Source organism: Pleurodeles waltl, chromosome 10, assembly GCF_031143425.1.
Source record: "Pleurodeles waltl isolate 20211129_DDA chromosome 10, aPleWal1.hap1.20221129, whole genome shotgun sequence".
In the NCBI taxonomy this organism is placed as follows: Eukaryota; Metazoa; Chordata; class Amphibia; order Caudata; family Salamandridae; genus Pleurodeles; species Pleurodeles waltl.
Window position 1 is genome coordinate 883,047,178 of NC_090449.1, and position 22,250 is coordinate 883,069,427.

A 22,250-nucleotide genomic window follows, 5' to 3' on the forward strand; every position below is an offset into this window, starting at 1 on the left:
AAAGTCCCCCTACTGTGTCCTGCTTGCAGTAATACTATAGGTGCATCTTAGGAACTTTATCCAACCTTGTCTTTTTTCATGATAAAACTATTCTAGTTGTGCCTCTCAATCTCCTTCTGAATAACTGTCCACTCTTAATCTATCATCAACTGTATGCAATAAGCTATCACTTGATGAGTTATGTCCCATCTCAGCAGAAGAGACTTATGTGTCATATGACTCTATTGAGTCCAGTTCTCCTCTAGTACCCTGTCAAACTCAGCCCTCGCTCTACTTTGTAATCTGTCTCTTTCTACTGCCATTGTCTTGAATATTTAGAAACATACACTAGTTATACCACTCATACAAAAAACAACAGCTGACTGTATGGTTTTAAGATATGAACACTATTTCTTTATTGTCCTTATCCACAAAACCTCGTGAAAGGGCATTACATTTTTACATTTCCGACTATTTGGAATCCAATTTATTGCTTGATCCCATTCAAACAGGGTTTTACCACTTAAGACAGCAGTGACACGTTTCTAATGACCTCAGAAGGTTGCTAGACCACCGAAACTCAGCCACTTTGGCGCTTCAAGGTATTCCCTCAGTTTTTGTTACCGTCTGGTCATTCCACTCTTATTTCCAGCCTCTTCAATCTTGGCATGTGTAAGAAAGTAGTTAACTGGTTTTGCTCTTTCCTAGCTGCCAGATCTCAATCTGTTTCTTTTCTTCTGTTTCATTCTTCCACTGTCTAATCAATTGTGGCCTCCCCTGTGGCTCATATCTCAGCCTTAGCCTATTTCAATTTTATATTTTCTCTCCTGTTGGCCGTGGTACATTCTTTTAAATTTGAGATCATATCATTCACTGATGGTGGCCTAATATTCTGGAAATATCCATCCATTTGGTCATCTTTGTGTCTGGTCCAAAATGAGCCCTCTCCTGTTCATGTTGACTCAGGTAAGTACCTCAGCTTCATATTCAACCATTACTTCACCTTTTTAATCCAAGTTAGTCACGTAGGTGCCACGTACTTTTCCATTCTCAGGATGCTCATATGCAGATCTTTCAAAACTCAGTTGTTTCTCTGAGTTTGAACCTTCCTTCCTGCTTATATGTAATCCCAATCTCAAGAGTGTTCCTAGGCTACCAGTTGAAAGGATTGGTCCTCAAATCTCTTTGTCTTCAGAAATATTTCAAGAATGTGGGACCAATCTATCTCTGATGCAAATTGCCTCTGTATTGCCCTATCTGCCACCTTCACCAGGCATCTGCTAATTTTGTCGTCACTGTTATACCTTTTATGTTGGAACTATCGGTCACCCTTTGTGAGACCCTTGTTCTGTTTTAAGGAAGAGATGACAAGAGTATACATAATAAAATGAGTGGCATGAATCTGATCAACAAGGTGTGTCATTGCTTTCATGATAAAGCTCCAGCAAAATAACTAAATCTCACAGGAACAGCAGCCTCCTTGAGCCCGGAAAGTTACTTCTACTATGCGTGTCTGTGGCCTTGTGTTTACTATTTAGAAAATTCACAGAAAGGCAAGTATCCTACCTGTTTTCCAGTGCTGCAGTCCTTAAGCGTTCTCTACGTTGGAACCCTTTGTATCAGAATGAGGATTTACAGTACACTTGAAAGAAAGAAAGCATGGAAGATAATATTAAAAAACCAAGGTATACAGGGGTAAGGTACCTAATGTCTTCAGATATCAAGGAAGCTACCTCAGAATGGTGGGCACTACACTCCCCTGCAGGATACATGCAATGAACTAGGATACAAGAGTTATGTAGTGAAATACTTGATTTAGTAGCAATATAGTGCACATGACTTAGGTCTTTGTTCAGTGAGAATGTATTTGTGGTTGGTTTTCAAATCAACCATTTGTTTAACCATAGTCAGTAGTTCAAGGTGGAACTCTACAACTGTTAGTAGTATTAAATAGGGGCTTGAATATAACCTTTACCTAGCTGTAATTGAAGATAATTAGAAGTGGATCTTCAGTGATTAGATGAACAGAACAAGTCAAGAGTCTCAGAATTGGTCAGTTCATTTTTCGCTTCTCCCTCCAGTCAAACTTTTGACCTTTACCCTTCAATTTTTCTGAATTTGTTTTTGTTGGCCTATGACTCTGTACACTTTACCACTGCACACCAGTGGTAAAGTGCTTTTGCTCTCTCCCTAAAACATGGTAACACTGGCTTACTCCTGATTAGTATACTTATTTTCCTTTAAGTCCCTAGTACATTGGGATAATAAATACCCAGGCCTGTAAATTAAATGCTACCAGTGGGCCTGCAGCATCTATTGTTCCACCCATTTGAGTAGCCCCTCAAAACATGTTTCAGGTCCAGGCATTATAACTCCCTTGCTAAACCTTAAACCTCCCTTTTATTCCATGTATGTCATCCCTAAGGCAAGCCTTAGGAAGCCCATAGGGCAGGGTCCACTGTAATAGATATTTTAGATATGTACTTTCAAATTTACACATTCTAGTAGTGAAAACCCCAAAATAATTTTTTCACTACTGTGATGCCTGCCTCTCCCATAAGATAACAGCAGGTTGCCTTAATACATTTAATAAGTGCTAACTTTTATTTGTTGACAAGTAAAATTTTGTATTTGGTGACTGAGAAATTATACCTTAAAACCCTCTTCAATGATAAAGTTGGATTTTAAATTACAATTTTGAAAATGCCACTATTAAAAAAATTGCATTTTCTTGCCCTATTTGGTGCCTGCAGCCTGTTCTTGGGTCGCATGACTAGGTGTAATTGGTGGCTTGACTTTTTTTATTTCTCCCAGATAGCCATACAATGGAAGAATTAGGTGTGCCTGGTTCGGCCATCACTGGCAGAATTGGTGGGGGGGTGGCTGCACAAGTCTGTCTTGAATCCTCAGAGGCCTGTCCTTCAGTGTGACTGCAAGGGCTTGTTGGCTGGTCTACTGATCCGAGCCTCAACAATCTTGAACCCACACCTGAACCGAGCCTGAGTGAAACCTAACACCCCATAGGGATGCTCTACCAGTCCTGGGACACCGCCTGCAGCCTTGACACACTGAACTTCTACCTTCTCAGAGATTTTTTCTTCACATTTTGTCTAAGTTCAAAGGGAACATCAACTGGGCCCAGTCTACTTCTTGCATTCGACTTGCCCTCCATTTTGGTCACCATATTTCGGACTTTGACCTGGTCTCATGTGTCTAAATGTCCAAAGTTAGCACTTTGATCTTTTAGGTGCTAGTTTTTACCTTAAATTTAAAACATTCATTACTCTAGAACAAATGATTTTTGTAATTTTGGTCTTCAATACTTTTTTAATTGTTCTTTATTTTTCTAAATTGATGTGGATTTTTTCTTGTGTTGTGTTTTCGCTTTATTACTGTTTGGAGTGCTGCATGAATACTTTACACGTTGCCTCTAAATTAAGCCTGACTGCTCTTGTGCCAACCCACCAGAGGGTTGATCACAGTGTTTTTTGGGGTTGGTTACTTCCTGAGTAGGGGTTCACCCCTACCAACCAGTAATCCAATTTCCAACACTACTCACATCTGTTACTTCCTCTAAGCTCTGACATCTTCAGTCTTTTCTAATATTGCATTACCAAACAGAGGTAATAGAAGGTGGGAACAGAGCTTGCTTCAATTATTTATTACGTCTATTTCCTCTTCAGCTTTAATGCTGGGCCTTTGTTGAAATTTTCCCTTTACACACAGACAACTATTTCTAGGTACCTAGTCTGTTCTGTATGAGACTTCAAATTCAGTGATTCCTTCCTAGACTGAATATCTTGAAGTTAGCAACGTCCTACCATCAATTTTTGGATTGACGTTACATTTCTAACTGTAGTAAACCAATCTTCATGCATCAAAGTCAGTAGAGGTAGAGGTAGTAGTTGTATACCCAAGTATTTTAATTAAGAAAATATTCTTCAAGCTAGTTTTACATTTAAGCAGAATAAATAGGATCTCCCCATGAATCCAGTTCTCAAACACAATTAGATCCAAAAGAAATGAGAGTATGGAGATAGGAGAGTGAAGATCTACTATACACCAGGATATGGTTCCTTCTACATTTGAACCATGATGCACAAGGTGAGCATTAGATTTGTGTCAGACTCTTGCTCCCAGGTGCGGTGGTTTCAGGAACTGCATCTGCCCCCATAATATGTACCTTTCTGATTTATTCAATAATTTATTATCCATTGATTCTAATTTGGCTCACATGTATCAGTTCATTACCATCACCCACTATTCCCTAGTCATAGATTACCACCTACTTCTTTTGTACCATTACTAAAAGGTTTCCACATATTGTAACCTTAAAAGTCCTGCCCTGCACTTCTCCAACACACTCTTTAATGCCTGCAGTCTATAAAGGTCACAATGTTGTGCAAGGTTTTTTCTGCACTTACCTATAGGTTTATAAAACTGCAGCAATGCAGTAAGTGGTGGTTCGCAAAAGTTCTAATGAGTAATTAATAATAATAAAAATCATAAAGGTTTGGTGTCTCCTAGGTTCACATTTAATCAGGGAATATAACACAACTTGACATGCCTCTAACCTTTTTCATGTGCATGGGTTCAAAGTTGTAGCTATTGCAAACATCTTGACTGATGTGTTAATGTTTTAAACTGATAGGTTTTGGAGTCACATCTATACTTTGCCTATAGAAACAAATCTGCCAAATAAAAACGAAAACCAGAGAATAGGACTGGGCAAAACTTTATTTGCACTGTTGAAATGGTTGTAATTTATAAATTTTGAGTTCTGGTAAATTCATGAAATGTCTTGGAATGTGTCATTGTACAATTTTGCATGATTTATTTAGAGGAGAGGGGCAGATTGTGCAGAACATATCTCACCAGGATACTTTTACTTCTTGAACCAGTCTCCTAGTATCTTGCAAGAACTGTTTATTTGAAGCATAAGCTAATGCGAAAATGTGAAAAATGTCATGCTACAGATCCTCAAGCCAAATTTGGATTTAAACGTGTAATTTCACATATTGTTTTACAGGACTTCACAACATTTAAAAACATAGTTTGTGAACCCCCTGAGAATAGCTGTTAGCACTGCTACCTGATAAGACAGCCTTTGAAGTAGAAGTGGACTTTTACTGGCAAATTAATATGCAATCAATGGCTTCCTTTGCATGGTAATGGGGTCGTGTTTAGATCCACTATATTAGTAGGCGTAAAAACATCAAAGCACAATAAACATGTTACCAGGAGCTGCATTGATTTTACACTCTGTTTAATAATTGGGGACCCACATGCAGAAAAACCCATGCATACCGCCTTCTCAGTTCATTCTAATATTTGTTTTTAGACCAAGGACGGCTCCCCCCAATGGCAGAGGGCGTCGCCCCCCTGGTTAGGAGCCAGTAGATGAAAAATAAAACAATAGCTTATTATTGTTTTATTTTTCATCTGCTGGCTCAGGAGGGCTGGACTAGGCCACGGGAGGTGGGAAGGTCAAAAGCCATTATACGGTTAAAAGGTGATTATAAGAACGCAGGGTTCTAAGAGCAGAGGTGGACTGTTAGTTTATCATGATATTGCGTTCTGAATAGAACCGTATATTCAGCTCTCTTCTCAATTGGAGCAAGGTTTGAGTATTCCTTACTGGTAAAGGGAAGCCATTGCAGATCCTGAGTGCATAGATTTAGAACACCAGTTGCCTCAATTTATTTTTTGCACTTGTTTGTGGCCTGACTGAGGATGTCCTGACTGGGAGTGTACCAACAGACCAGACATTCTGGTAGTGATGACCGTGTAGGTTATTCAACTGGTTTTAAAGATTATGTGGTGGTTAGAGAGAGCAACCGGAGTTCCAGCAACCCAGAGGTGGTTTGGTCATATTTCTTGAAACCCTTGATGAACCATGATGTGGTGTATAAGAGGCTCTTAATGAGAGGGGCTAAATGCAGTATGTATTGCCATGACGTAGGGTATTGCCACCATCCTTGTACAACAGGATTGAATGGAAGTTATTTATGTACATTCTGGATGGAATGGTTTCACTTTCTTCAGTAGAGAGAGCCGGTCAGAGAATAAAAAAATATAGAGAAAATAGGTGTAATCACATGCAAAGCTGTACAGAGCTTATTAAGAAATTGAAAATAATAACAGTAGTGCCCTCATATTCGTGCAATTTGCATATTTTCATTGTCGGTGTGTCCATGGTTAGAGGCACTAAACAGGGGGAACTCATCAAATATAAAAACGTATGTTTTGATTAGCCCAATATAAGTGCATATGGTAATATACAGAACAAGGAAATCGTTGTTCCAGATCTAGAGGCCGTAAACAGACTCAGGATGCACTTTGGCACCACCCTACCTGCAGTAATGTAAAGCTGGGACAACTGGGCATAAAAGACTGCATTGTTGGCCATAATTGTAGGTTTGACCCTCTGAGAAACTGGGTGCACGCAGCCTACCAAGTGCAAAGTGTTGGCTACCCGTTAACAATGAAATGTGGGCACTAATGACAGAAACTGTAGAAACGTTCTCCAAGTCATAATGGGGGTTTGACTATGTTTACCATGGACAGACTGACTTTAAAGGTTAACTAGCCACAGAGGAAGCCAAGAAGAATCCCTTCAGTGATATCACTGCATTGCTGCATATCCACTCACAAAACGTTGGGCATGCGCCACAAACAAACCTATCTGCAAAGCCTCTGCCTTTGCATTCGAAATTAAAAAATGTCTTTTGACCTCCCTGCCTGGCAATCTAGATCCAATTATTTACAAAACTGTGCAAAGACATTGAGTTGATGTCTGTTTACTTGGCTAAAGTGTGTGTTTTTTAAAACTTATATTTTATTTGTTACTTCACTGTATTGATAACTTAGATACCTGCGTATGTTAAACTTATGTTAACCTCTGTGTCTCTTCACTATAGTGTGTCTGTTTATGTTCACTTTTCTACTGAATGCTGATTAGGATTATCATTTATTTTGCTACAGATCAAAAACAATGCAACAGCTCCTTTTGATCCAAATTATGCCTGGCGTTCGGATGCCTATCTAGCTCCGGGAATCCTAGGCTTTTTTTTCTATGTTCTTTTGGGGATAACCTCCTTGCCATCGGTGAGCAATATTGTCAACTGGAGGGAGTTTCGATTCGTACAGGTCAGTGTAACATATGCATTTGATTAAACTAAATTCAGCAATTATATCGAAGATTCATCCATTGTTTTCAGTAACCGTTTACTTCAGGTGAATTAAACATTGAATATCCATACACTGTAAAGATCTTTTGACACTAAAATGATGTTTCAAATTAAACCAACATTAATTTCTCCTGCTTTATCCTTAAATAAGCGTCTCAGGTAAACATACTTCGAAAATCAGTAGTCTTTATAAAGGTCAAATGCAAAGTGAATCTCCAGGAATATTTTCTGCCATCTATCACCATAATGTGGCCAGGTTCATTGTTCCCAAAGTCTTCTTATGACACGTGCCTACTGTATGTAGTTTTTGACCTGATATTTGAATTGCAAAGCAGTGTGCCAATGGAATCATTGATCCATGAGGATAGGGAATATTGGCCGATAGGAAAGTAATATTGTAACTGTGTGACTCTGATTGTTCTTTTATATTAGAGGCTTTGCTTTGAACAATGGTACATTACTATCATTAATCTATTTATGGAATGCTTATCTGACTTTGAAGTGGGGAAGCAGTTTTCTACTCAGGATTATGCTTTACAACCAGGTCCAAGGAATCTTTTCACCTACCATAAGGGTGTGGAGACACAAGGCATCAAAGTAACAAACAAACAATTTAGAGTGACACTATGATCCATTTGGCCACACATGGACAACTCCAGTCTGAAATAAGGTGAAGGGTTTTTATCACAAGCTCGGACTCAAAATCATGTAGGCAATTCTAAAAACAAAGTTATGATGAAGGCAATGCAAAACATCAGAAGAATTATCTAATGAACAGACAATAAGCACTGTTCAGTTATTTTAAGCATTAAGGCAATTTAAAAGTCATTTAAGCTTAGGTAACCAGGGCAAGGAAAACCCTACAGATTAATGAGTCAAAAGTCACTATGTGCTGGGCTGAACACATTTGGGCAAAATAGTAAAAAGAAAAAGTACAAAATGAATTTGGAGAAATGACATATGGGGCCAAAGGTGACTAACCAAAGTTGGCACAAAAGTAGGTAATAAGGGAAAGCATCAGGATGTTAGAAACTCTGTCAAAAGTCTCCTTCTTGGGGTCAGGGGAAACGTTCTAAGTCTCAGCAAAGCTTTGGAATAAAGAGCAAGGGTAGAGAGGACTTGACCTCTCAGAGTCCAAGGGGATCCAGCCAGAAGAAAAAAGTGGGGATGACTGACTAAAGTCTAAATGGGGACGGTATATTGGAGTTCATAGTGCAAGATGATTCATTCATCTATTACTCCACATGACGAAGAAGGAGTAATTGCCCTATAAAAGTCAGTCATGCAACATGGAACTGCAACATCAATGAGGATTCTCATTACCCACATAGAAGGCATCGATCTTAGATCATCCATGTGGGTTTAAACAATTGTATACATAGTCCGGTTCCACAGTTTCTGAATGTACTGTCCTCAGGGTTACTTTGTCAGGGTCACTATGTATAAAACAATAGAGCATCTATCACTAAACTAGCACTTCATCTGAACGAAGTCTGAAAGAAAAGTTCATGTTAGCAAGAATGGCTAAACATTTCCTGCACAGTCAAGGAACAGTCCCTTGCAGGCACATAGGCTAAGTATAATGAATTAAAACTACACATTCAATTATGCAAAATGCTGAAATACTAAAAGTGAGTTAAATGTAAATTATTTTATGTACTTTCAGCTTTTGTAGTATTTGGTTTATTATTTTATCTGTTGTTATTTCATACATTTTTATTATTATAACTATTTTTAATTTATTTTGCACTTATATTTAAATAATATTTTAAACAATTATGTTTATTATGTTTTATAGTTATTTTAAAGTATATCATTTTATTTTATGTGTGTATGTTAGACTGTGTTTATTTTTATGGTATAAGTATATTTTTAAATTTTAAAGTTAATAACTTTTTTAAAGTAATGTAGTGTGCTATAGTTAAAACTCAATGTGCTTACCAGGTATTTGACAATATTCTAGTCATCTATATTTTATTGGTGATATATTTTTCACTTTACATACAATGCATATAGAGTAAATATTTGTCCCATCAATATTTTTTGATTATATTTTTGTTCAGGGCGAATTTATCAAGGATTTTATTAGACAACTCTTAAGAAATAAACACCTTCCTAGGCACAGCAATGCTCTTTTAGGCCTAGCCAGCAATTATATTTTAGGTCTGATCTCATGTTATTAACATATTCAGAAATAGGCTTTGGTCCAGCCCATTGAAGCCATTGGCTACCTTGAGTCATCCGCTTTCACCCATGGGCTTGATTGAAGTGTTGTTCACGTTGAGATCAGCCTACTAGGGTACTGAGAAGTTAAACATACATTGCAAGGTGGTGCCTGGCCAAATAAATTAGTCTGTCTCATATATACCTCATGAGGCAGTCACAACACGGGAAATGCAGAGGAAAGTGTTGCATGCAGTTGCACAGAATGGTCTTGCTGACTGTGATATATGGTTGACATGTCTTACCTGTGTATGGACAGAGTCATGCCTTTTGCAGTCATGCTTATCAAAACATTCATGTCAGGACGTTTTGCAGCCATGGATGCCAGGAAATGTATATACAATAATGTACCATCATGATATTAGGAGGATGTGGTTGGCAACAAAAAACATTGTGATTCACTAACAGAAATGCACATTTCTTTTAAGCTGTTTTTAAAGACTGCTATTTAGATATTTATAATGTACAGAATGGGGAGCTAAAATTGAACCATGTGCCTCATCATTTTTGTGGCTAATAAAATTGATCTTTTCTTTGTTTATTAAAGTATGTCACTGGGCCAGATCCGAGGGCTCAATTTTTGATAACTCAACCATGACTGAGAGTTGATGTTCAAAGAAAAGCATGGGGCAGCAATGTGTCTAAAGACCGTAGAATACCTGACAGCATGATCAGTGTCTTCAGAATTTCAGTCTACGGATGCATGATAAGGAGGCAATGGGTTCACAGCCTGTAACCAACATCTGACATCATGGTACCACTGAGGATGGAACCCCCTCCCGTAACCAGCCCAGAACCACCCCTGCATTAGCGCATCAGCTCCTAAAGCAATCAGATCCTCAAAAGGTTAACTTTGAGAAAGTACCCCAGCTACCCTATAGGAACTTAAAGGCAACCTGGACAGCCCCTGGTTCAAAGCATTCAAACATACACTCCCCACCACCTTTGAGCACTCAAACTCATATAAGGTGAAGCTCAGCTTGCCCAGATTTTGGGAATCTGGGTGATGGGCTGTACCACCCCATCCATTTTTCTGTTGTAGTGGGTCCCTATTTAGGATTGCATCAAAGCAAGGATAAGTCCTTACAGTATACCTCAAACCAATGGCCCACTGCACTGAAATGACTAAAAGTAAAACATAATTGCTCACACCCAGCAGTCAAAATGTACTCACGTGCTGAATGAAGCACATTTTCTGTACCCACAAATTTGGTGGTTAAAAAAAACTTGAGTGACACACCCTCATTCTTCCATGCCTGTGCCATCATTGTAGATAGAAGGATGCGTATCCTCATTCCCTATCTCTGGGGATAATGTTAATGTCTTACTCCATTATTAACTACAACCTCACCCCCAGAAGAGTAATGCTGTTGTCTTTGGGGATATTCTTTCTACTCCTTTAGGAAATAAGTGACCCCCGTCACCATGCAGGCAATGTCTACTCCCATGAGCCACCACTCACTGGGAAACACCTGCACTATCCTCAGTCTCCATGCTCACAAGCAAGATATATACCCTTCTAATCCATCTTTCTTGATACAGTCCTTACACTTTGAGCAATTTCTCGTCTCATGGAAAATGACTATCAAGCTGACTAAAAAAGTTCCCTAAATATGGCTGCCACTTCCCAGCATTGCCCAAAAGGAGAAATTATCTGTTGCTACTTCCTGTTTGTTTTCTTTTGTTGGAGCAGTAGATTTCCTTCCCTCCAAGTAAGATGTTTTTATTTTATTTTATTATGTATTTGTCATGCCCCATTTTTTCTCCCCCTGAAACTTGCCATAGCAGTCTCTTTCAAATATAGGTATGGTCTTAATTGGTTTGCGCAGCAGCTGAGACCGATTAGCCTCTGAACCTTGAGCTTGCAAAGTGGTCTATTTCTGGAGGTTGTTTACCTGTGTTTTCTTCATTTAGTTATAACTACATACCTTTGGTAATTTGGAAAAAAATGTTATTTAACATCTGTGGCTACCCATTCTGCATGTTTTGTTAAAGGTGGTTTCTTGTGCAAGAGTCTTCAAAGAAATATTGGTGGATTCAAATGGTTGTCAAACAATTTATTCCCCATCAAACCATCAAAATGGTAGCTTTGTAGAACATGCTTCTGTTAATCAACAAAGTACATTACCTGACTTCTTAGGAAATGCTTGAACCTTATTTCCACATTCCCAATCGTCTAACCCACCAGAAGTACCGAAAGTTTATGGTGATGGAGAATTACTATACATTTTTAGTCTTTCCTTTTGGTCTTCCCTCAGGGCCAAGGGTTTTTTACAAAATTCTTGGGTCCTTTGGTGGGTATGTTGCATTCTAGGGCGATTCAAGTGCAGCCTTACCTTGAAAACTGACTGTATTGTTTTCTTCTCTAAAAACATAGGAAGTCATTCTTTAGGTTTGCAGCCTTCTTCAAGAACACATTTTTCTCTTGAATTTCGATGTCTCTACTGCTTCCCTCTCATACTCCAATTCCTTGGGACACTTTATCAGACATACATGGGGGAGGTCTTTCTGACACATGAAAGAAAAGCAAAGTTAATCACTCACCTGACATACCTTTTGGGGAGATCTCAGACCAGGTGTGCACTAGGTTCCTGCTTCTCAGGAATTAAAAGCTTTAATTCCAATGAGTCTATACATTTGAATGGATGGTCAAAGAGGGAGAAATCCAGCAAACTTTCACAGAGGGCATCAACTAGTTTCTCCAACTCTTGTAACCCCTGCAAATTGGGTTTAGGTGCACTTATAGGGAGTTCCAAAGCTCAGGGTAGATGGAGCACTCAGAAGACACCCAATTCCTCCAATTGTAAAGAGTTGCCCACTGTCTAGAGGACACTTCTTCATTTGTTTTGTCTATCCAGAACCAATCATTTTGCATTCAGGCCAGCAGCTAGGTGATCAGAGGATATCTCAACTACAGGGAGATGCAGCAGTCTCTTGTTCTTCTTGCCCGGGTGATATATCTTTGGACAGTGCAGAATCTCCTCTATCTCTCTCAGCTATACATCTTCTGGGGAAGGACCTTCTCAGTCACAGGTTCCCCTTCAGTGTATCTATGTTTGTCGCTGTAGATTTTTCAGACAATGTCCCAGAGGTTTGGACAACCTGGCTGAACAGCTTGCCTCGGAATCCAACTCCTTACTTCATCATTTTGCAGTTTAGTTCTATGCAGGTCGGCCTGGGCAACAGACATGCTTTCAATTCCCTGGCCTCAGGGGCTCCTTTGCTCTTTTCCTCCAATACAACTAATTCAGAAGGATATTGCTTAACTACTTCTTGTGATGCCAAGCTGGTCTAGGAGATCTTGGTATTCTCTACATCAGCAGATGGTGGACCTTCCTCCCTAGTAGGTTCCCACTCACCTGTCTCCCTGAGCCTTTCACGCCTATCCCCAGATTTTGTCTGGCATTGAAACTGTAAATATGGTATTTGAAAGTGTAAATATTTCAGATCAGAGATGCGCAAAGGATGGTACGAAGAGTATACAACTCTCAAGAAAGCCTTCTGCCCTTAAATCACAGAGCTGTAACTGGCTGAATGTTGAATCTTGGTGTAGGGGCAAGGATCTATTTCCAATAGCCTGTGGTCCTCAGAGCTTTTTAATTGATAGTTCCCTGTTGAGATTGGCGGTCTCAATGATTGTGCCCCAGTGGGCTGCAATCTAAGCCTTTAGAGGGGATTACAGGTCCTCTGTATCTTCTCTAGCATCTCAATTATTAAAATGCTTTTTCCTGCAGAGACAAGTGATTCATTGTCCTGTCCCCATGAGATTTGATGCTTGCAATGCAAGAATCACAGAATGCTAGATTTGAACCCCTACTAACATCACACTTAAGCCGTATGACAGCTAAGGTAGTGATCTTAGTTGCCATTTGTTTTAGAAGAAGGTTAGAGGAGATATGGGCCTTACTTTCCTCTTCTCCTCATATTTAATTTTTTGGAGGGGAGTTGGATCTCAGATCTTGCCTTCTCTTTCTTCCTAAAATACCTTCTACATTTCATGGTACAGGGAATATTGCCCTTTCAGTGTTCCATTCCAATACTGTCTCTGTTGAAGAGTCAGAGTTAAGCACTCTGAACTTGAAGAGAGCTTTATCCATTTATCTGGATAGACCCATCCCTTTTGTAAGGCTGATTCTCTTTTTTTTTACATTTGGCATCTTGGTTAAAGGTCTTTGACTTTCCATGTCTACACATTCTAGTTGGATAAAGATAGAGGTTATCAAGTTCTATGAAATTTCAAGTTTGGATTTTCTCAGCCACATTCAAGGAAGACCAACTAGAAGAATGGCCGTATCCTGGGCAACTTTTAAAAGCACTACTCTCTAGGACGTTAGTTGTGTGGCTAAATGGTTGTTCACTCACACTTTTATGTTACATTACCATCTGCAGTTAGATGGTGGGATTTATGCAGACTTTGATTCTCACATATTATCTTCTTTTCGTCCTTTGTAAAACTATGACAACTGTAATAAATTCATGAGTGTTGCATTATGACTTCCACTTTTAATCTATTTTTCTCATGGTTTTGGGGACAATCAAAACATCAATTTCTCCCACTTGAGTATTGCCTCAAAACGTAGGACTGTTGGAGAAAGACAGACCGGAAAGTAGTAATGTTTTGGTAATTTTCATTACTCATCCTAAAGCCCTCAACCCTCACCAGAGTTTGGAGATTGACTTTTTGTTTTCCTACATAGTTTGTGTCAGCTTAGTAATTACGGGAAGTAGTAAGAAGAAGTTTCCAGTTGTGGACATTGCTGGAAAATAGCAGCCATAGTGGGGAACTTTTTTGGTCAGCTTGGTAATCATCTTCTCTGAGACTAGGAATTGCCCAAACTGTAAGAACTGTATTGAGGAAGACTTGGACTCAGAGTAATGAAGATTACAGGCAAGTGGCTGGGTCATTAACATGCATCTGAAGGGCAGTGAATCCTTTAAAGTCCTTTACCAGTTGCTTCTCCAAGCTTTCTGCCTCCTAGCATTGAACACCATGCTGGCGGTTCTTGAAGCTAGCAAGTAGAAATTCTATTTTACATTTGAAAATGTTGCCACTGGATTTTGGACATTAGATTAAGCGTCTGGCAGAAATGGCTAAAGTTTTTTGCAATGAAGGCTGTTATTTGCCAAAAAACCTGCAAACAACTGGGCCCCTATAGAAACCAACTTCTGCTGGCAAACTGGAATGTCCATCAGGGAATCCTCTTCTACCACATGCTACTTTCTATGATAATTCTTACCACTTTTGTTGGCAAGGTGTTATAAGGTGTTATGACTTTCTATATTCCTACCTCCCCTCTTCCCCTTCTTTATTGATTATTGCTTTCCAGTGATCCAGCCCCTGGAGGTCCACAATGTACTGTGAGACCTGATTTCCTGTTTTTCTTTTTTTGTTATTGGGCAGGAAGGTGGAGGATGTAAGTTCTCTGCAGACTTACTTCCTCTCTCATGGAGACATTTGTTTGTTTCTGCTTGAAATTAAATCTATGACGAGGCTGGTAGAGTGCCTGGGGTTTGAGAGTGAAAAAAGGAAAGAAAGTGCGCCTGGGGTCAGTTGCAGCTATCCCTTGGGCGCTAGGGCATCAACCCACTGCCTGCCTCTATGACAATGGCTCGGCATATTACAACTTGTATATGAAAACATACAATCTCACGGATCGCTTGTTTAAATGTAAAAGTTGTAATATTACCTTGCCAGCAGAAGAGAGCTCCCCTACTTGTATTGCACATGTATCAGGCAGAGGAATTTACAGCCCAGCCTCACACATACACAGTACATATCTGACATCCTGCACCAACGTCAAGCAGTGCATCATGTCAGATGATGGAACTTCAGGGGTAGTCAATCACATGCCCTCCTGCCCTACCAGAAGCTGGAATAGGGAAAAAAGGTCTTCCTCAGTACCTCCAACACTATTCAAGTTTCTGATAGGGTGGAAGCTAGTGGGTCTACCTCTGACCTCTGGAGACAGACTAGGGAGTCGGAAGCCATGAGCTTGCCTCCGTATGTTTTTGTGTTTTTAAATTTGGGTTCTGGGAGTTCACGTGTATGTATGTGGGAAGGTGTGCATACCTGCAACTGTGTGTTTATGCATGTCTGCTTGTGTGTTACCTGAAAGTAAAGCCCGAGGGTTGGCAAGGCCTGAGGCAGAGAGCTGGATGGTGCTTTTGGGCCCAACACTTTCATAAACCACCAGTCACCACTTCTTGGGCTCTTGTCCCGATGTCTTCTGGTAAGATGGAGATGCCACTAACAGCAGAGTATCTTTTCCAAAAGACTAACACTTTCTATCTGTGTCCATGTCGCTGGGGTTAAAGCGCTATACAACAGTCCCTGATATTTTTCATTAAAGTAGCAAGAATCAGTTAATTTTTAGCCAAAAGTTGTTCTCAATAAATTTGACAGTGACCCAGAATCCCCAGTCTATGTCTCTCTCCTTCAGGCGGTCTGTCACTATGAAAAACATAAGAAAAGGTGGCATGCAGAAATGGTTACTCCTCAGCATCCCGATAAAGACATACATACACCCTCTGAACCCATATTTCTCTGTTTTAAGCTAAGTTTCATTCTTGTGACAAGTATACAGTTTTAACGTACTGATATTGACAAAGCCAAAAGATATGGCTTTCTTATAGCAGCACAGACTGAATAACCTACAGCCAGATAGGTGATCGAACTGAAGAGGCCCATAGACAACACATTCCATTCAGACATGCACACAACACAAACTGGCCCACAGTCATACAGCATACATAAATACAATACATCAGCTCCTCTCTGTCCATAGAGGCCAAGTGGGAGAAAATCAATAGAATAGAATCCAGCCCAAGACAATCAGCCATGGCTGTAATTAATTCAAGCACCTCTTATCATCGCTATATGGTTTTTGCAACATAAGTGGATAATTGCCTGTGTGCGCATGAACACCCACAAGTGTTCCAGTGTGGTGCATGTATGTGCCATTGTATGCCTGTGGACCAGTTTATGTTGTATGTGCCTGCCATGCAATGATATATGCTCTTTGTGCAGGCATATCTCTTCTGCAATTGTGTCCCTCTGTACTGCACTATAAAACAAATCCGGACCTATTGGCTTTGCCAATGCTAGTTTGGAAAAGCAATCCCAACTAACAAGAGACTGTGTTTAGCAGTATGGCAACTCACAAATGAGTCCCATTACAACCCTTCAAACTCACATAGTCAACCAGGGGAGAGCCAATATCACAAACTGGGATACACGGTGAGCTGGAACCCCCTGCCAGGAGTGGGATTCTATCATTTCTTTGAAGGCTCTTGCAAGGTGGGTAGAAGTGCCTCGGGCAATGCTTGGCCAAAAGTCTGCCCCCGAAAAGGGCTTGCCCCTCCTCTCACATTATGGGAAGGCTCCATGAGTGACAGCTCTACTACTGTGTAAGATGTCCACAGCTCATGATGACATTATACGTGTAAACGATTTACCGTGATACATTTAAGAGGATTGTTAACGTTCTTGTCTCTTTTTCTTTCTTTGCAGTCTAAACTAGGATACCTTACTTTGATCCTTTGCACTGGACATACACTGGTCTATGGATGGGATCGCTTTATCTACGGTCCGTTTTACAGATGGCATCTTCCTCCAGCTTTTGTGTTGTCTCTCATTATACCATGTGCGGTGTTGTCCCTTAAGTTTATCCTTATCGCTCCATGCGTGGACAGAATAATAACACAAATTCGTCAGGGGTGGGAAAGAAATTCAAAAAATCCAAAGAAGGACATCAGTGAAAATGGAAAAACAACTGTGTAAACTTCTAAGGGTGTTTGTATGTTTGTCATACATTTTTTAGCTACAACAGATAAGGTGAAACAACAGGCAAGGAGGTACATTGCATTTAAAACATCCTGCATCGTTTACAGATGTCAGATAATTGTAAGTGAAATACCACTTCTTCTCTTTAATTTGACCAGCAGATAAACATGTTAAAAAATAAACTATGTTGAAGCTCATAATACTGCTTCTTTTTTAACATTGGTCTTCACTAACAGAGAAGCAGTTGTATTGGAAGCAACCACTCTCTTTCAGCATCTTTTAGTCACATGGTAAATACCCTTTCACTAACCTCTAAAGAAGACTTCCCACTTCCATCCCATTGCCCATCTAGCTCCTTGCTTCCCCTCTTGCTGCCCAGCTTTTCCTGTGAACCCCCAGTACCCCTACCCTCTTCATTGTACACAAATTATTTTCATGCTGCCTCCCTGCTTCCACATCCCCTTTCCTTCTACTTCTACACAGCATTCTGCTTCATGCTGGCTATTCTTGCACTTTATAGGTCCTATACATACATACTTACTTCATAGCCTTCCTCAATAAACAAAGCACTAAGGACGTTATATACAAGTGAACATAAATCCCATTGTGATTTTCACGGGCAAACATATACACAGTGACAGAAGTAGCAAAGATTTTAGATTCTTAAAGTAGTTCTCTTTTACATAGATTTATAGTCCGTACTTAAAGCCCCATCAGCTTGATTCAAGTATAATAGTCTTGACCCATCACTTGGGATTGTTCCAGATCCTGCAGAAACATGAAGGAGGCACACACATGTCATGCTCCATCCCAAGAGAATCTCCCATTATCTGCTTTCGTAACCTTGCCCCTTCTCTTTTCATGCCATGATCCCACACATGCCTTGAGATTCATGTAAAAGGTACATGCAAGTTGTTTTTCACCTCAACAGCATCTCCCCATCTGACTTGGATGTCGGTTAATACAAGGGTTTTTGCTGATCTCCCCCTTGCCCCATTCTCCTGATTCTCCTGATTAATGACCTGGACTTATGACCTATTATAGGCCTGTTTATCTAGAGTGGGTTGGCCTATCACCTTATAGATGGAAAAAGAAAGTAATAAGGAGATATAAGGATATTTTTCCCTGTTTCGCCTCTGTTGAGTAGGCACACCATTTTGGCGCAAACCCATGTTTATTAGTCTCTGCAAATCTGATTTTGCATCAAAATACGTGCGGATGCATGGGAACTCTTGTGTTACTTTGTATTTACTAAACCATGCAAAGTGTCTGTGTGTGGCTTAGTATGCCAAAAATGATGCATCATCGAGGGCTGCACCTCAAAAGTGATGCAACCACAATGCAAAATCAAAGCAAATCTAGGCGTGAGTGTGGTATTAAGGACAGTTAACACTTGGCCGCACATAATGATGATACCAGCCATATAGGAAGACATAGAGAGGTATACAATGGAATGTTAAATGGTAGGGTTGTGAATTCTAATAATAATTAACTTTTATTCAAAATGTATTTTCATTGCTCTACGTCTTTGAGATCTGAGTACATTACTGTTCTGCATTGCATACTTTAACTTAGTGCATAGCAATAATATGTGGTTCTCTGGTCTTGCATCAGTTTTTAATTGTCAAATAATAGTGTTAAGTACACAAAAGATGTAGTACTTTACAAGAACTATTTTTCCAAGACAAATTTCAAAAAAATACGTGCACATAATAACAAGTACAGTATATCAATTTACAATAAGCTATTGCGAGAAAGGCAAACATAAACATTGTATGCATAGAGTAGGTGCTTTAAACTTGTAGCCAAATAGAAACTTTGTTGTTTTATATTATAGTAAACAAACTTGATCAAAGTAAAAAAGCAGTGAAATTTACTTTAGATGAAAAAAGCACTTACTAAAACATGTAAGTAAGTCAAATGTGCTAAAATGACCAAGCAAAAATGGTAACTACAGACTAAAACATAGCATGCATCATCAGGCGGCGGGGGACACTGTAGGTACACAGGCCCGGCTTCACCCTTCATGACTGTGTGACGGAAAGGGGACCACCCCTCTACCTAGGCCATGACCCCTTTAGCATTTCAGAATTTGGGAAGCTCACATTGAACTTTTACCAGACAGGAGAGCCTTAGGCTTCACCTTTCTTGCATGTCTTAAACACATGCCAGTTAGGCAGGGAGTCTGCAGCCATGAAGAAGACTGTGGACCAGTATTGGCTATCTTTGAAGGTCAAAACACGTTGGCAAATGTAATAGGAGTCTGATTCATGTTAGATATAACCATTAACAGGATTTTTTAAATCATATCAAGGGTACCCGGTAATACAAGAATACTTTGGGGTATACCCTTAGGAATTTTCAGCATTTGGACCCTTCGATTGTCCTGTTTCAGAAAATATCTAAGAACTCCCAATTTATTGGTTGAGCCCACTGAAGTGGCACTGTCCTAGCTCAGTGAGGAGGGTCACTTATGATGAAAATGGATGTCAATTAGGGGTTGCCTGGGGTCACAGCTGTGACTCCTGGCTAGTCTCTTTTGACTCCTGTCACTCCATTTGCAACTCCTGCCTGCCTCAGAGGTGGCAAAATCAGTGCAAGAATAACAGGAAAAGCTGGTCCTAATGAAAAGTGGTTGGGGCTGCAATTTCCTTGCTTTTTGTAAAATTGTATTACACTATTAGTGAATAATAATATATAGAGTACAATTGGCAGGAATATGACCATTCCCAGTAGTTGAGGTAAATGTATGTTGTGTGCATACATGCAGGTGAGAGTGTGTTTATGTGAGAGAGAGTATGGGTGATTGTATGTGTGTGTGTGTGTGTGTGTAAGCGAGTGTGTGAGCGAAGTTAACAGTCAAATGGCATGTGATGTCGCTTCCACTACCCCTGGCCTTTTGTTGAATTGACGTTCATGATGAAGCATGCCACAAAATATTTGTGGGTGAGGTGGCCCCTCAAACATCTTGTTTGATGTAGGACAGAGTTAGTGACATAGGCCCTCATTACAACCCTGGCGGTCAAAGCCTGCCAGGGTTGTTTTGTCGATCGTACCGCCAACAGGCTGGCGGTACAAATCGCCATATTTTGACCGCTGCAGTTTCCCACCATCATTGTTCCGGCACTTATAATCTGCTAGGGCAGCACTGCTTTTAGCGCTGCCCTGGGAATTATGACTCCCCTTCCCGCCAGCCTGTCCATGGCGGTAGAGACTCCCATGGAAAGGCTGGTGGGAAGGGGAGTCGCGGGGCCCCTGGGGGCCCCTGCACTGCCCATGCACATGGCATGGGCAGTGCAGGGGCCCCCAGGCACAGCCCCACCCTGCTTTTCACTGTCTGCACAGCAGACAGTGAAAAGCACGATGGCTGCAGCTGCACCCGTCGCACAGCCGCAACACCGCCGGCTCCATCAGGAGCTGCAATGTTACGGCTGACATCCCCGCTGGGCCAACGGGTGGAAACTCTGTTTCCGACTGCCGGCCCAGCGGGTATGTTGTACACAGGCCCAAGCACCTTTTTGTAAAGTATATGATAGTAAGAGGGTGTGTTTGAGTAAGTGTTTTACCTCTGTTTCTCCCCGTGTTTTGAGCATAACATACCAAATATAGACCTTACCCATAATGACTTGAAGACACCCTATCTACTAAGAATACCTGCAGATGGAAGCAACAGTTAAATGATGCAATGTTGCATATTTATAGAAGTTTTTACATCTTTACATAAACATATTTATCTTTGACTGCAATTACAAATGGAGCTATGCTCTCTCTGGTAATGGTGGTTTCTATCAGAAAAAATAAACTCAATGCAATTCATATTTTGGTGTTTGGGAGTCACATGAATCTATCAAGTTAACTGAACTGCAATTCTCAGTGTGTCAACTTTTGTGTTTGTATTCCATTGAGAATTTTAGTCTTAGTTTTGGACCCAGTATCCTGAACCTTGTGATTTCATCTGAGGTTGTCTTTACTTGCTTAAGTTATTGTGTGTGAAATTATATTTTCGTAAATATATGATTGTTCCATTTTATAACATGTTTAACAAATAACTGTACATCTAAAAATAAAACAAAATGTTTGCATGAAGATCTGTATGTTATGGAAATACTTAATTGTGCTGTATTGGTGTTGCTTTTTTGTAAAACCTTTCTCCCCTTCAAAGTCTCAAATTTCTATCATGATCCTGGGCATCCTTTCAAAGTGCATAGTTTACACTGTCTTGGATGTAATGTACTTTAAAGTGCAGGTGTTGAGTTGGGTGTTTGAATGTGCTTCAAATGTGGTGCAGAAAATGTTAGCTTCACAAAAATATACGATGTTACAGAAATTGTCAGAACAAATTCAGCTGCATATACTTAACATTTTTATGAGTGACAGAAACCTATAATCAGGAACATCCTGGAGTGCTTAGTGTGTTGGCCAGTTGGGACGATCTTTGAGTGTGCTACATGGCATGCAGCCACAAGACAACAAAGTCCTACATGAACTGTTAAGCAAACTGAATATGTACTATGGGGTCTACCCAGATGCCTCAGCGAACCATTCTCCGGGTTACACTTTTAAGCAATAAGAATATGTACCATCTAGACATGGAGGCCTGATGCCATGTCTGCTGACAAAGAAACTAAGGTATGTAATGTGAGGGTCCACCTAGAAGTAGCCCGGCCATCCTTTGTGAAGGCACTGTTAATAAACAAAGATATTCCAAGTGGGTTCCACCGAAAAGCAACAATATTCCATCCTCTCTGCAGGCACTGTTGATCAACCAAGATATATGAGTACATGGAACTAGGAGCTGCATAATATCACAACCAAAGGAGGTCATTCCAGGCACCATAGATTATGGGTCTATGGGTCTCCTCAGTGGTAGAGGTAATATGGCCCATGGTTGTTGGCTTAACCGGAGTACCAGGGTCGCCTGCATCAGTTGTTTCTGTGGGTACAGTATGATTAGATATGGAAGAAGAGGCGTGTCAAGGGAGAGCATTTGGTAAGGCACCACTTTCTGGCATGATGCACTACCAGATTCTAACAGGCTCTGACAGGAAAGATGCCCTTAATCTCTACATGGTTTA

The 22,250-nt window shown here is 40.2% G+C and overlaps 1 protein-coding gene across 1 annotated transcript in view; it reads left to right on the forward strand.

The window, feature by feature from the left end:
• LOC138261986 (metalloreductase STEAP4-like) overlaps positions 1–21,261 on the forward strand; it is a 166,701-nt gene extending 145,440 nt beyond the window's left edge. Inside the window, exons 5-6 of the mRNA XM_069211598.1 lie at positions 6,964–7,128; positions 16,903–21,261. Coding sequence (XP_069067699.1) covers positions 6,964–7,128; positions 16,903–17,172 — 435 coding nt within the window. The 3' untranslated portion in view covers positions 17,173–21,261. The remainder of the gene's footprint in view (positions 1–6,963; positions 7,129–16,902) is intronic.
• The last annotated feature ends 989 nt before the right edge of the window (positions 21,262–22,250 follow it).